We start from the raw sequence: 16,398 nt of genomic DNA, 5'->3' as shown, positions 1-16,398 counted from the left end.
GAACCTATTTAGTCTCCCCAGTTAGTGTGTTACCTTCTGAGGGGCAGGGGACTGTATCACCCAAAGAGCAGGGCACACTACGAAGCAACTAGTGAGCATCAGCGGACGGTTACTGATTGAGCTGGTGAGAGATGGGGGACCAAAGTTTGAGGTAGGTGACTTCCGACCTCCCCTCTGCACAGGCACTCACCCCAGGTGCTCCACTGCCCAGGGCCTGCCCTCCCTGGCTCAGTGCCCTCATGGTACCCCCACCCCACCCCACCCCCCAGCCTTAGCACCCAAGAGTTGTTACTACTTTGAACATCCCCTGCCCCTAAAGAAACTTCCCTGTCCAGTTTCTTTCCTACTCGAAGTGTTAAATTAGCTAATCTGATAAACTAACCTGTGCTGATATAGTTATGGGAGAGGGCTAGAGGAGAGCCTCAGGAGACAGGTTCATTTCAACCAGGGTCACGTGGCAACAACATCCCTGCCTTTGCAATGGTTTAATAGAGTCAAGAGACTTGCTCCTCACCCCCAGCAGCTGATGCATTACTCCCTCCTCTGAGCTCCCACAGCACTTTGTATATACCTCTTATCGTAGCACTTAGCACATGGTAGCTCCTTAGCTATGTGTTTATGTATGTTTCCCCTCCGATAGACTGTGAGCTCCTCAAGGACAGGGACTGTGTGTTAGTCACTGATGTATCCCCAGCGCCTAGCACAGTGCCTGGCACACAGTAGGTGCTCAATAAATGTTTATTGAAAGAATGAGTGAGTCCTGTTTCTAATCATGGGGATTTCAGCCCTATACTAAGGCATGCAAGAGGGGCGAGAAAAGGACAACCCATACTTGGGGGCTACCACGGCTCTTTTCCCCTCATATAGCACTGCAGGCAGCTGCCTCCCTTGCCCACGTCTGCGGCCACCCCAGGACAGCAGGGTCCACAAGGAGACCAAGGCTGCTTCCAGCAGTGCCTTGCTGCCACCAGGTGCCCCGAAGACTCTGAACTCCTGCCCTTTTCTGCTGCCCCCTTCCTGGGACAGACTCATCACTATTTCCTCACCCCTGGGTGGGACTGAGTGGTAGAGGTGTCAGGCCCTGTGGGAGGGGCGGAACAAGAAGTTATTCTCACCATCGCAGTCTTTCTGACCCCATCATGTATTTTTAAAGGGGCGGTTGCCTCCGGCTCCAAAGCCGCTGGATCCGAGGTGAGTGAGCTCATTCCCCGCCGGCCGCTCCCAGGCCTGGGAGGCCAAGGCGGTCACAGCCTGTGAGAGCCTCGGCCTTGGCACGCCAGGCGTGTGGCCGACCTCCAGCAGGTGGCGCTATGGAGCCGGCGCAGGCGGGCGGGTGACCCAGCGGAGCCCGGGAAGGGAGAGGCGGGCAGGGCGGGGCGTGCCGCTCTTGGCGGAGGCGGCCTCGGCCGGCATCTTCCTCTGCCTCTGTCCTGACCCTGCGCCCCAAACTGTCCCTGGGCGGCTCCGGCCCCCACCAAGGCCTTCCATCGCTCCGTAGCTTGGAACTTTCCCCCCGGCCCCCTCCCCCTCCCCTTTCCAGGGGGAATTCAGCAGTCGAATGAATGCCCTCTCCCCATTGGCCGGTCGCGCCCTGGCCCCGCCCCGTCGCCCCCCACCCCCAGCCTCCGGGACTAGCAGGTGAGCACGCGGCGGGCCTGGCCTCCTGCGCCGGCCGCCACTCCCGCACGGGCGGCGGGAGTGAGACCGGGCCGCCGCCCCCAGCCGCGGGGCGCCCGGCCTGGCCACCTCCCCACCACGGCCTGCCTTTAGCTACACCTGCACGCACCGCCGCTTTCAACCTTGAAATCGGAGGGTGATCGAAGCACCCGCGACAGCCGTCTGCGCGCGGAGGGCCCCGACCGCCCGCGGCGTGAGCCCGGGATCCTGGGAGGCGTCCGAGTCCGTTTGCCCAACGCTGCAGCTTAGCAGACCGCCTCGCCATGGAAACCCGTGGTCTCGGGGAACACGTGGAGCCTGGCCCGCCCCGTTGCGGGGTCCAGAAGGCTCCAGCACTTGGCCCCTCCCCCTGGGAGCTAAGCAGGCCGCCCTTGGGGCGGACCTCATCCTCCGCAAACCACACACGCACTTGTCTTAGCAGGGACGGGACACAGTAAAGCACCCAACAAGCTTCCCCGTCATAGGGTAAAATATGGAAGGGGTAGGAGCTTACCGCCCAATTCCCCCCACCCAACCCAAATAGATCGCGGGTCGTCCTTCTCGGAGTACGGAGACTTGAACAGGGCCTCCTTCTCAACCCTGCACCCCCAAAATGAACATTCTGGTAAGACCATCATTAACTGTAAGCTCGTGACCTCAGCATGTAGGAGGAACTAACTTCAGCTAAACAGCCATGTTTACTCAGTACGATTCTCTTCTGTCGGCAGTAAATTGAGCCCCCTTTGGCAGATGGAGCAATGAAGGCTCGAAAGATTAGGTTCTCTATCACCCGAAGTCAGCCTAGATGGTAAGTGGTGGGCTGGCTCTTTCCCCTAGGCCGCACTGAAAGGATTAGATCACTTAATAAGAGGCCATCGTCCTCAGCCCAGTCCGGCGCAGGGATGCAGATTTACCTCCTGCTTTTCCCCAGTCCGTACCTCCTGCTTTCATCTTCCCACTCTGGCAGAAGGGCAGTGAGAGGACTCCAGAAAAGGTGTGGGGAAGGGAACCCAAAAGCAAGAAAAGAAACTGCTGTTTGGTCCCGCTTTTAACTCATCCCCTTTCTCCAGAGAAATAAAGGGGTGTGCACACCCACACACCCCAAACGCCCATGGCTGTCTGTCCACGGGTCCCCGAAGGACCATCACCTATTCCTCTGGGGTCACTCGGACTTTGCCCACAGCATCCCCCTCCTGCCCTAAATGTAAATCCTTATAGCATCCCCCCGACTCTCCCTTCATCCTTTCCTCTGAATCTCAAGGAATCACCTTCCCACCCCACCCCGCCTGTCCTCCTCCAGCACATTTTTACCAAATGTATTAAAAGAAAAACAAAAAAATACTCTGTCATACCTGGTTTAAAGAGTTCCCATAGTGCCCCATCACCTCAGGCAAAAGTCAAAGCCATACTCCCTGGCATGGCTGGTAGGGCTCCTACACCCTCCTCCCCCACCTGTACCTTCAAAGCTCCAGTGACACTGAAGTGCGTTGTAGTTTCCTGCACATACTACCCTTCTTTGTCTCCAAGCCTGTGTTCAGATGTCTCCTTAGTTCAAAGATTCTTCCCTACCACCCCTAATTCCCATTTTCCTGCTTGTCAACTAGGCATCACTTCTGAGCAACCCTGTGCCCCTGCCCCTCCCTCTGAGCTCCCATAGCATCCTTGGCCTAGCTGGATCCTTGCACTCGCCACATGGCCTCAGGTGTTGTTTGGGAACCCGAGGCCTCAGGATCAGAAAGTGGGTAAGTGAAGGCCTCCATCTGAGCAGCTCACAGATCCCTCCTGGGGCTGGCTGGACTCCCGTCCGCCAGACACACAGACCCCTGGCCTGTACGCTGATACGGCTCTGCACAGACTGCAGCCACAGTGAGAGGTCCTAAGAACATAGCTTAAAAGGGCCTCATCCCAGGCCTGCAGGCACCCCGTTCCCCTCAAACAATAAGGGCTCATTCAGGAGCCAGCAGTCAGAAGGAATCATAGCTTCTACCACTGGTTTTCAGAAGTAGGGAGAAAAGTTGTAAAATCCAGGATGGGCATCTTGCCTCCACAGTAGCTGGGTCTTAGGAAAGCAGAACCACAGAAAGACTGCACTGGGTAGGGGGGCAGGGGGCACACCGGCATGACAGTGAGGGCAGTGACAAGACCATGAAGTCAGCTGCTGACACAGGTGGCCCAGGGCAGGAAAGAGAGCTGGCAGGCAGGTGATTTCCTTGAGTAAAAGAGGGTCACATCCCTCACAGCCGCCTAAAAGACGGTCCCTCCCTGTGCAGAATGAGGAATGTGTGCACACGCGCGGGGGGACCCCACCACCCCCGCCCCACCCCCACGCCAAACCAGCGCAGGTGCTCAATTCTCCCCACTGGCCCACCCCCAGGATTTGCCCCTGCCTTTCCTTTCCTTTCCTTTCCAGATCTTGCCCCAGTGACCCAAATGCTCACTGGCCACTCCACCTTGTCCTCATTTGCTGTGCCCATAAGGACCCAAAACTGCAAAGCAGGATCAGGGCTTTCCCCACTGACTTCATGGGGATGCCCACCTTCTGTAACCAAGGAAGAGCCAATACGGAGAGGAGAGAAGACAGGAGACAGAAGCCCTGACACAGGTTTTTCAGTATGCAAGTGTTTTTGACTCCACAGCCAGTTGCTTAAAATTAAACATAAAGGGCAGCCAGAATACACACCCAAATGCAAAAAAGTAAAGGCAAACATAAAATAAACCACACAATACCATGAACCCCAACAAAACCAAAAAATTAAAACCCCAAAAAACCCCTCAACTATATATATATATATATATATATATATATATATACACATACATACACATATATATATATATATATATTTTTTTTTTTTTTAGAAAGGGAGAACAACTGTTCAAAACCAACTGGGCAGTATGGTGGGGGTGGGGAGCAGTCCTACAGAAGGGGGCCTAGAACTTCCCCCTGGGAACAAAGAACAAACACAATACAAAGAAAATAACCACCAATGCTCCTGCAAGGCTCAGGAGTCTCCAGAGAATAGATTGTCCCATCCTCAAACTGGCTTTTTTTTTTTTTTGCCTTTTTTTTTGTCCTTTTTTTTTCCATTTTCTTCTTTTGTTGTTGTTGTTTTAGCACCTGTACAATAAAACTGTACCATCTCCAACCAGAGCTGGCCATAGGGAGGCCCTCCCGCCTTTGGATGGCACATACTCTCTACAAGGATTGTTCGGAAAAATAGCAATTGGTAGAAAAATAAGAACAAGAGTGGGAAAGACAACGCCACAGAGTGGGCCGGGACAGGGAAGCAGCCCAAGCCCCTCCCTCTCTCTACACGAACAAACCCAGCGCTGGAAGGGAAGCCTGGTAGGGCCGCACACTCAGCCCCAGGTCCCCAGGCAGGAATGGAGGCCGGCCGGAGACCAGTCTCCTGCCCTCCACCTAGGAAATAGCCGAGGCCTGGGTTTAGCATCGGGCAGGCAATCCCAGAGCCCTCTGCAGATCCCAAAGGAGAACAGGGGTGGGGTCAGAGGGAGAACGAGGGAGGAGAGAGAAGAGAGAGGAAAGGGCTGCTCTGAGTCAGGCCAGGGGGAGAGATGGGGGCTAGGGTGGGGAGCTGAGAGGCTCAGTATCCAGGGAGGCCGGGGGCGCGGGGGGGGAAAGCTGCAGGAACAAACCCATATTGTGCACTCTGAGGAGGGCAGTGAGGACAGCAAGGAGGGGGCTACCTTATCCTTCAGACCCATTCTCAACTCTCCTCCATAAGAGTAACTCATTAACCCCTTACTCCCATAATCCTCCCCTCCCCAGTAAACACTAATCTCGAGACAGCAGGGCTGCTGCAAAGGGCAGGAGGGTGAAACGGGGGAAAAACTGGGGGAGGGGTGAGCACCAAAGACTCAGGATTCACCCCCCACCCCCCAGACCTGGGCCAGCACCAGCCACCATCATTAGTCACAGGCCAATGGCCCCCCCACCCCTCCCCGCCCCCTCCCCAGTGGTGGAAAGAAACCTGGGAGTAACTTTTTCAGAGGGAGGGAACAGCTTCAGAGCTTAATCGAGAAAGACAAAGAAAGGAGGTGAAGAAAGTCCCTCAATACAACAAGTTGTCTCAAATCGTCACAGTGATACAGACTTATCAGAAACCAATGAAACAATACAAATTAAATACTAATAAAATAAATACTATGGAAGACAAAAGAACACAGGGGAACAGAGGGGGCGCTCAGAGATTTGGGCTTTTCTCATTTCTCCTCCGGACAGGCCGTGGCCACCCAGGGCCCAGGTTTGGTCTTGGTCACACACAAGGAAGCCAGTCCAAGGGACCCTGGCGCCACCTCCCACCACCCCTGGGACCTCTTGTCCTCAGACGTGGAGTTCAACTTTCCACCCCCGTCACCAACCACAACAACAATGACGATGACAGGGAGATGAGAACTAACTGTAACCAAAAACAAAAAAACAAAAAAACAATCCAGTCACTAATGCTGGCATTGATAAGGCGGCTTCTTGTTGGTCCGTATTATTGCCTCTTTCTGCAGTCTGGTGCTCGGTGGGAGAAAGACATGGGAGGTGGGGGAAGGGTGAACTTGGGAGGAGAAAGAAGAAAAGGGAGGGGCTGTTTTCCCCGGTCAACTGTTCCAAGGCTGGAACTCCACCTCGGACCCTAGGAGCCGAAGCAGCTCCGCCTCGTACCGCACCAGCTCCACAGTCTCAGAGGAGCCCGGGGCGGAGGTGGCATCCATGCCTCTAGGCCACTCGGCGGGGGTCAGCAGCTGACTGGAGGCCACCTGCCGGTAGAACTCGGCCTTGGGCAAGGTGGCGATTTCAAAGTGCGGGAACCGAGCCTGAAAGATCCTCGAGGAAAGCTTCAGCCTCTTCAGGACGTCGGTAAAGAGAAACCAGTTGCAGGGCCTAGAAAAGGGCAAGAATGGGAGTTAGGGGAGGGGGCCAAAGGGACGGGGCGGCGGGGGTGGGGTGCTGGGAGCAGGTGAGAGGGCTGCCAGTCTGGCCACCCTCCACTAAGCCACAGACCCCATGGGTATAGCGGAGGTGAATATTTTCTCCTGTCCCCTACATTGGCAGGCCCAGCTTTCAGCTAAATGGCGAGCACTCAACCCATGAGTGACCTCTTCCAAAAACTGGGAGCAGGCTTCCCCAGGCCTTACCCGCACCATGACCTGGAATTTGCCATCTGCTGGGACCAGTTCTGCCCCGAGCGATCCCTGCCAGCCTGTCTGGTTTCCCTTTCCTGTTCTCACTCCTGCTTCCCCTGCCTCCTTGTTCTCCAGGATCTTCCCCGGCAGAGGGGGAGCCGTGGAGAAAGGCCTAAACTGCGGGTAATCCAAAAGGCATTTCTCTTTGGCTCTGGAATGCATTAGACAAGTTTTTTCTCCAGCGGAGCACCATCATTTCTGCAGGGCCAGAGCTCACGTTACAGCTACAGCCAGTCTGACTTTGCTGAGCACACCCGACTGGGCGACAGCCTGGGGGCAGCTGGGAGGGGGGCTGCTAGGCTGGCCCGGGCCAAACGCTTGCTTTGACTAAACCACGAGGAAATGCTGCATCCCCATGTCAGTGGTCCCTGTTTCCAGGGCTGTCCCTCCTCGCCATTCGCCATTCCACTGTCCCACTTCCAGCCTTTACCACTTTTAGCCTGGACTATATTGCATCAGCCTCCTAACTGGTTTCCCTCTGCCAAGAGCCACCCCCCACCCACCCTCACTGGGTCCTCTGTTATTCTTCATTTTCTAAAAAGAATGTCGGACCTTTTCACTCGCTCCCTAAACCACTTTCAATGGATCCCCAGTATCTCCAGCAAAAAACCCTTCAAACTCTTTAGCATGATTATCATGCAAGACCTCATTCAAACACGACCCCATTCAATCTCCCTCTCTCTCCCTCTCTCTCTCTCTCCCTCTCTCTCTCTCTCCCTCTCCCTCTCCCTCTCTCTCTCTCTCACGTATCCCCATCCCACCAAGTGCCAGCCATTTGATGAAGGACTAGCCCTGTTTTCTGAGCTTGAATGCCTCAGTGCCTTTGCTTGTGCCACACCCTCCATCCTCCTCTCCTCACTGGCCCAGCGCAGACCCCCTGTCACCCGTGAAGCCCCCCCACGTAACCGGTTGCTCATCCCATCTTCCACAGTCTCACGGCACTTGGCTTGTACCCCTATTATAATACCTGTAACAGAGCCCATTTCAGAAGAATATAAAAGAAATGTAAACTGTGGTTCTCTCTGTGGCACAGGAATGGGGACTTGGGGTGGACTGGAACTTTTATTTTTCACTTGACACCCTTCTGAACTGTTTGAGTTTTTTACAATAATAAATCTGCTTAGGAATTTGGTCTTTTATTGGAGTTAATGGTATACTTGTCTGTGTCCTCTATCAGACTGGAGATCCTTTGAAGGCCAGAGCTATATCCTAGCCCTCAGACATGTTTCTGGAATTGAATGTTCTGTACAGCACCTAAAACTTCTACCCAGACCCACAGTCCTCAACCCTAAAAGGCAGCATTTCTTCCGAATGACAGATGACCTCTGTCACCTCACACAATCAGGGAACAGGGTGCTCTGGGTTAAGGGGAAGGGACTACAGATGCCAGACACTTGGACATCGCTTTCCAAGAATGGAGGAAAAACCCCCTCAGAACATTACCATTGGTGATCACAATTCAGTCTTGCTTTGATGAGTCAGAAGGCACTTCTGAAAGCCACAGGGCCTCGGAGTCATCATTCTACACACACACACACACACACACACACACACACACACACTTCTTTAAGAACATAAATGTTCACATCGTGCTGTAGCCGTGTGGAAGGGCAGATTCAGAAGTGGCGCTGGAGGATGTAACATCAGGAAAACCAGCTCGGCTGGTACCAAGCTCTCAACGGAAAACCTGCCTGCCGCCCAGCTTGTTGAGTGGTGCGCGGCCCTCGGTTGCCCCGTGTTCTGTCCGCACCTAAAGCACACTACCCTGGTCCTTTTACTGCCTGGGGCCCAAGATCCTGTTTCAGAGAAGGAGGTGCTGAATACTTTGGAGGAATTAATTAACTGTGCAATACTATATCCCAGAGGCCCAGCCCCGCCCTCAGGGATCAGCTTATGCCCAGAAGAATAAGGACCCAAAGCCCGTGAAACCTGATCCCTACTAGTGTCATCATAGAGGCTATTTTTATTCTTATCAGGCCAGGGGGGAAGGGATGCAAAGAAACTGTGGTCTAATGGTTAGAGTCGTCAACTGAGGGGCTCCCTCACAGGGTTCCTAATCCATTGCCCCCTCCCTCCCCGTCTCTCTATCATGTGCACTTCATGTGCTTTCGTTTAAAAAAAAATAGGGTCTGATATTTTAAAAATAGATATCAAAGAAAAAGTATCCTTAAAAGTGTCTGCAAAGGTATTTGAAATATGTGAAGACACCAAGAAGAGGACACTTAATGATGGAGGCCAAGAACAAAAGGACAGTGTATCCTGCATCCTCCTAACCAGTACAGCCACGGCCCTGCAGGCTGCTGAACTCCCTTCTGAATCATCAAATAAAGATTAAATTGGGTTCAGTCTAATGCTAAGTATCAAGTATATCCTAGTCTCTGAAAATGGGTGATCCTCGTTATAATATGCACGGTAATCTGAGAGGACAGCAGCCACGCCATCATCTCGCCAACATTAAGGCAATGAGAAACCAGCCTGTGGATTACTTAAGGACCCCGGTGGCCCCATAGCTATGGCAACCATATGTCCTGGCTTTTCCAAGAATCTCAATTTCAAATATTCTGTCTGGCTGTCCCCAGAAACCACAAAAATGTTCCAGAGATTCTAATAGTTCACCAGCCCAAATATCTCCCAGATCATCTCTTACACCCAGGAACAGGGCAAAAATCCTTCAGAGAGTGAATCTAGATTTTGGTTTTGGAAAACACACATAGTCAATGTACCTAGAGCTATTCTGAACATATCTAATCTGGGCTGGAAAGTCAGGCTGGACTTGGTCATATATTATCTTTCCTATGCTCTAGCACTTGTTCTCCAGGTCTCAGCTACCTTCTGGAGAACTCCAGCATTCTCAGGGAGGCGGGCCAGGGTTGCCAGGCTCCTAGTGCTTGGTCCTCATAGATCTCTCAAACACTCACCCGCGGGACACTGACACCTGGAGGTTGTAGCAAGGGAGAAGAGGCTTGTCTGAGAGCTCGAACATAAAATCATCCTTTTCCGCATCATCTCCTTCTTGATCGGAGCTCCCAGGAGGATTATGTAGGAGGTCACAGGCAAACCCGTCTTTTTCCTCTGTAAAGACATCATACAGGGAATTAGGACTTAGCTACATGCATAAAACCAAAGAAAAGAAATGCTCCAGGGCTTCCCTGGTGACGCAGTGGTTGAGAGTCCACCTGCCGATGCAGGGGACACGGGTTCGTGCCCCGGTCCGGGAAGATCCCCACTGAGCCTGCGCGTCCGGAGCCTGTGCTCCGCAACGGGAGAGGCCACAACGGGGAGAGGCCCGCGTACCACAAAAAAAAGAAACCAACTAGAACTGGGAGAAAATATTTCCTTGACAATAGCATGCATATAAACAGGAATAAACTCAATATGAGAAGTATAGAAACTATGTTAAAAAAAAACTATAGGGCTTCCCTGGTGGCGCAGTGGTTGGGAATCCGCCTGCCGACGCAGGGGACACGGGTTCGTGCCCCGGCCCGGGAAGATCCCACATACCGCGGAGTGGCTGGGCCCGTGAGCCATGGCCGCTGAGCCTGCGCGTCCGGAGCCTACGCTCCACAACGGGAGAGGCCACAACAGTGAGAGGCCCGCGTACCACAAAAAAAATAATAATAAAAATAAATAAATAAATAAAAAGAAATGCTCCAACAAGATAAAGAGGTGTGGCGGTGGGTGATCAGGAGACGAACAACCAGATCCCCGTTCGGGGCCAAATGTCTCTGATCTCACGGCTCACATCCTTGGGAGGGCATGTGAAAGTTCTAGCCCCGAGAGGTAGTACTTTGTGGCCAGAGATTCCTTATACTCCTCCACCTTTCAACTGGAAAAAAGCAAGGTGGTGTGAAGGATACGCTGCCCAACTGTTGGAGACAGAAGCCTGAAGATGTCATCAGCAGTCGAAGGCAAGGGAAAACACCTGCCCTTCAAACCGCAGCTTTCCCAAGCCACCAGACTGCCTGCTGGCGTCCCCAAAAGCCCGGAGGGGACTCAGCCTGATCCCTTCCCCAGCCGTGTGTTCGGTGTGGCCTGCTTCTCCTGCTCCAGCTTCCCCCAAGCTTAATAGTGGGTGCCTCCCTCGATCTGCAGCCCCTGGTCCAATGGGTGAATGCCGGATGACGGCCACAGATAAAGGCTCACCGCTCTCCCAACAAAGGAAAGCTCAGGCCAGAAGGCTAAGGGCTCGGGAGACAGCAGCTATCTCAGAAACTCTGTGTGCATCTTGGGGGCAGGGTAGGGAGGGAATGGCAGCTGCCAGATGAGGACCTGGGTCCCTCTGGAGTGTGAGCGACACCAGAAGAGGTGGCAACGCACATAGGTGCTTCTGGCAGGGTTAGGACAAAGCAACGGAGGAGAACGGGACTTGGAAAAGAGAGAAGTTTTAAAGTGCCCAAGGTGGGGAGTGGTAGAGGGCTAATGACGGATGGCTTTCTCCAAATCAGTGGCATCTCCTGGTTTTGGCCAACAAGTTCTGAGTCTGGGGGAGGCATGGGCTAGAGTGTGGGCTGAAAGGGTCTGTAAGCTACTAACGGGTGAAGAAGGGCTACCTCCATTAGGTCACTCCTGGCTTTGAGAAGAATCAGTGAAACCCAAGGCAGATCCCAAACCTCTGAGCCATAGACAAGGGTGGGAAGAATCCCACTTAAAGCTTACCCAACACAGAACTGCTGTAAAAGTCCCAGGAAACGCCAGGATCACCCTCTGCCCGGCCCTGAAGATCCGAGAGGTGATCTGATGAAAGAAGAGAGGGATTTGAGAAAAGGAGGTAGGCTAGAGAAGGAATCTAGAAGCAAAGTATATCCATATGGGGTTAGGAGAATGGGAGATGGAAAGGAAGGACCATAAGAGGGGCTGGGAGCGACCCAAGAGAAATCCGCTTCCTGCTATCCATCAGAGGTTACAAACCAGCAGCCAACAGCCAAATCTAGCCCGCTTACTGTCTAGGTTTTGGCCCAGTGTTTTAAACCCCTATAATTTAATTAACTTCTAACATTTTAAAATTGGGAAATTTCACTTAAAAATTCGGATTTCCAACTTTTCTTGAAAAAAAATCAGGATATCTGGCAACACTGCATCCACATTCCTACATGTCAACAGTTGGCTGGAGGGAGAGGCGACATGTGCATTCTCCAATTCAGCAGGCCCCACCCAGCCTGCTCTGCTCTCTAACACGATCAGCCTGAAGGCATTTAGGCCTGCGACCCCTGCTTCAAATGATGTAGGGAATTACTCTGCAAGCAGAATCCTAGACCTATCCCAGGATTTCAATTCCCTGTTGGTCACAACGTTCATATATCCAATGGCGATCTTGCCAATTCAAAGTAAGATAAGGAAGCATAATTCCTTCTGTTTCGTCTTTGAAAACATGGTGGGGAGGGGAATGGCCAAGTTTATCCTCGTGAAAACCTATTGCTTCCACTCCTAAGTATATACCCAAAAGAATTAAAAACAGGTATTCAAATAAAAACTCATACATGAATGTTCCACAGCAGCTCTATTCACAATCTCCAAAAAGTGGAAACAACCCAAATGTCATTCAGCTGATGAAGGGATAAAAAAATGTGGATAAACACTATGGAATATTATCCAATCCTCCATTAGGAGGAATGAAGTACTGTTACACACTATAACATGGATGAAACTAGGAAGAAAGGAGGCTAAGGGGTTAGGACTCAGTGTGGGTTTTTTTTTTTGGCTGCACCATATGGCTTGCGGGATCTTAGTTCCCGACCAGGGATTGAACTCAGGTCCTGGCAATGAAAGCACCAAGTCCTAACCACTGGACCACCAAATTCTCCAAAAAAACCCCACTTTAAACCCTTTGCTTACTTGATCTGAGAACAGACATCAGGTCACCCCTTAGCCTCCTAGTTCCCTAGCTAAGCATCATCTAGGTGAATTGTTTCACCTCTCAGCCCCACGTGGACAAAAAGCAGGTTTCCATGACAAATTCAACTGTGTCATCTGTGGGCACATGGCCCAGTGGTTGCCAATATGCCACGTAGTACAGTTGGCAAGCTGATTTAGCTGTGACACCTGGGCAACAGGACAGGATAGAGTTCAAAGGGCACAGGTGAGGTGAGGGTGCCCCCTGAAAACCAAATCCCAGGAGGAAGTTGGCAGCTACTCTTAAAGGAGCAGAGCTAAGCTTCCCAGATGGAAGGCACCGCCAGGGTCCAATATATCTTCCCTTTGGGTCACACATTCTATCAGCAAAAATGCCCATCAGCTGTTGTGAGCTACTGAAAGAAATCGTTTTCTAGCAACCTTCTAGGAGATGAAGGGTTTCTTCTGAGAGGAAAAGGCAGTCAGAGAGAAGCATTCAAGTAATGGCTGAGCAGCCAGAGTGGAAAACCTTTCGTCATGTACATTACATCTTTTGTGCATTCTATGAAAAAACTCTGAGGTCACGGCTGCCAGCTTATTTCCTCTTCTGTACCCTGTGCCATTTGGGAGTTGGAAGTAATTCCTTCCAAAGGCATCTGTCAGGTAGGTGTCTATTCTGTGCCTAGCCCTGTGCTAGGTGTCCCGGAAGATAAAGGAATGAGATCGTAAGTTCCCTAAAGGCAGGGCCCACGTTTGTCCTGCTCATCACCGTCTCCCTGGTACCGAAGCCCAGGTGCCTGGCACACAGTAAGAGCATTATAAACACATGGGGAAAAAAGTGGGCGGCGGGGCAGAAATTACTATAAGGCGAGACTATAAAGTCATGTGCTTACTCAGCCTGGGTCCGGAATATATGCATTCCAGTGACTGCTGTTCCCCGCATAGGTCACACGAGGACTCCATCAGAGCAGCCCTTGCTCACCACATTCCTGGGGTTCCTCTCTTGGAGCTGCCTTCAGAGCCCCTGGCACATTCCTCTAATTTTCCTCACTGGCGACAGATCTTTGTCATTTGCAGGTGAATTTGCCTTTTTGAGACAGCCCAAAGTTAACTGGCACAGGCAAAGATGCCAAAGTCGGAACAGGCCCACGAGTGGCATACAAGAGAAACCATCAAGGTCTGCTTGATGGGGCAGCTTTGAGGCACGTTTCCTCACATGTCTTCTCATACAATCAGGATGAGGAGTGACTCCTTTTCCTTGATTCTCCCTTGCCTTCCCCTTAACTTTCAGTTCTTTTCTCTTACCTTGACTTCAAAAAGAACCCTCAGCCCAGCAATCCCGCTCCTAGGTATATACCCCAAATAATTGAAAACAAACAAATATTGAATCAAACAAATATTTGTTCACGCGTGTTCACAGCAGCACTAGGCACAATTGCCAAAAGGTGGACACAACGCAAATGTTCGTCAGCTGATGAATGGATAAGAGAAAATGTGATCTATCCACACGAGTGGATATTATTCAGCCTTAAAAACATGCCACTACGTGGACAGACCTTGAGAACATGATGCTACGTGAAAGAAGTAAGACTCAAAAGGCCCCATACTGTATGATCCCATTTATAAGAAATGTCCAGAATGGGCAAATACATAGAGACAAAGTAGACAGGTGGTTGCCAGGGGGGCTGGGGGGTGGGCGTGGTAGCAGAGAGCAACTGCTTAATGGGTATGGAGTTTCATTTTGGGGGGATGAAAATGCTTTGGAGCTCGACAGAGGTAGTGGTTGTACAACACTGTGAACACACTAAACACCACTGAATTGTTCACTTTTAAATGGTTAATTTTATGTTATGTGAATTTTGCCTTGATAAAAAAATTTTTTTTAAAGTACTCAATGTGAGCCATGACCCGGGCAATCAGAGTTTGTCTATGTCCCAGGGTCCCATCATACCCCTCCCCATCTCCTCCAACCAAGTCACCAGCTGAGGGACATGAAAGGAGAGAAAAACAAAAAACAAGCCGTCTTCGACATGGGGTCATATGGCTGAGGTCTCTGGCAGGAAAAACAAAAACCTGTGATTCAGTGACCTCAAGTGGTAAATTGCTAACCCTTTCATCAGTGGAAGGAAAAGCAGTCCTGATACTTCCTCCAATGCCCCAACCCAAACTGCAACAATTCCCCCCAGCTCCCACATTCTTTCTGACAGAGGACGAAAAACGAATCTGTTTTCCCTTGGGTAGGTTGGATATTATTCTTTTCTTCAAAGGGTCAAAGGGAAATCAGTCACATGCCTGCCTGTAATCTGGCCCAAGGAGGAGGTCTTCCAAAGGCCTCTCGGAAGGTTTGGATGGCTTGGTGTTCCGAGCCCAAGGACGAGAGAGAAGAGGTTCACTGTCTGACCTCCCGTACCCAAGAACTGTACCTGAAACCTAATAGGTGCTCTATAAACTCACGAATGAACGAACGCACGAAGGAGCACCGCTATACCCTTCAGGATCTCAGGAGGAATGGGCCTCGTGTTAAGCCAAGCCAATGTAGGAAAATCCACATTTTCAACCCACACGAATTACCAGCATCTTCTGCTTTACAAAAGAATTCACACAGGATACCATCCCTTTATATTTAAAAGAGGATTTGATTCCCAGACTTTTCCAGAACAGGGGACTTGCACAAAACGAGGGATGCTCTACATGAGGCACAACCCTGATAATCTCTCTGGCTCGCCGTTTCTGCCCTTTACACCCTACAGGGACTCGCCTTCATTTGCTGCCCAGTGGGATCTCCACTAGGGGAGGAAGAAGACAATTAATCTATGGAGAATTTGGTCAGGCAAATGCTTGGGGATGAAGAGCAAAAAGCTTCTTAACTACCTCGGCCAGACAGGCAAGGTAAAAAGAAATCCGGAAGTCCACACGGAGGCATCTAGGTGTAGGGGCCTCCCCAACCCTCAACCTCGTGGTGCTTCCTGCAGCCACTCTACCCAGTGGTTCCTTGAGATTTGGGGCAGGGGAGAGCTATGGAGATGAAAAAAGAGAAATACCCGGTTCAAGGAATCGAAAAAGCTCCTGGTGATGGTTGCACAACATCGTGAATGTACAAAATGCCACTGAATTGTTCACTTCAAAATGGTCCTGTTAGGTGAGTTTCTCAATTAAAAAAAAAAGGCGGTGGCGGGGTGGGGGGACTTCCCTGGTGGCGCAGCGGTTAAGAATCCGCCTGCCAATGCAGGGGACACGAGTTCGAACCCTGGTCCGGGAAGATCCCACATGCCGTGGAGCAGCTAAGCCTGTGCGGCCTAGAGCCCGTGCTCTGCAACAAGAGAAGCCACCACAATGAGAAGCCCGTGCACTGCAGCGAAGAGTAGCCCCGGCTCGCCGCAACTAGAGAAAGCCCGCGCGCAGCAACGAAGACCCAATGCAGCCAAAAATAAATAAATGAATAAATAAATAATTTTTTTTTAAAAAGGCCCTGAGTAATACTTCTCATCCCCCTAAAACAGCCTTTGGGCTCAAGTCCCTCCTCCCGGTGCCTGCCTCCCCCGGCTGCCAAGGTCCTAGCCAGAATGAGCACTTTCCCTAACAGCCAGTCAGAGCTCTGTCTTCAATTGGCACTCAGTATTTGCATGGAAAAGAGGTGGCCCAGTTTTAACACTCCTTTCAGCTCCTGGCTCCCACTATGAAGTTATAGCTCCATGCCCATAAAGTTGAGAAACAATG

The 16,398-nt window shown here is 51.5% G+C and overlaps 1 protein-coding gene across 5 annotated transcripts in view; it reads right to left on the bottom strand.

Annotated features, from left to right (window-relative positions):
- Window positions 1-5,646: 5,646 nt before the first annotated feature.
- Window positions 5,647-16,398, bottom strand: part of BCORL1 (BCL6 corepressor like 1) — a 60,030-nt gene continuing 49,278 nt past the window's right edge. For all 5 annotated transcript variants that reach the window (XM_028482660.1, XM_007103038.4, XM_028482661.2 and 2 more), the window contains 3 exons: window positions 11,509-11,586; window positions 9,771-9,924; window positions 5,647-6,550 (listed from right to left, as the gene is read on the bottom strand). In XM_028482660.1, the coding sequence (XP_028338461.1) occupies window positions 6,268-6,550; window positions 9,771-9,924; window positions 11,509-11,586 (515 nt within the window). In that variant the 3' untranslated portion in view covers window positions 5,647-6,267. The remainder of the gene's footprint in view (window positions 6,551-9,770; window positions 9,925-11,508; window positions 11,587-16,398) is intronic.

The sequence above is a fragment of the Physeter macrocephalus genome, chromosome 21 (assembly GCF_002837175.3).
Source record: "Physeter macrocephalus isolate SW-GA chromosome 21, ASM283717v5, whole genome shotgun sequence".
NCBI lineage: Eukaryota > Metazoa > Chordata > Mammalia > Artiodactyla > Physeteridae > Physeter > Physeter macrocephalus.
Note: the sequence above shows the minus strand (reverse complement) of the source record. Positions and strands in the feature narration are given on the sequence as shown.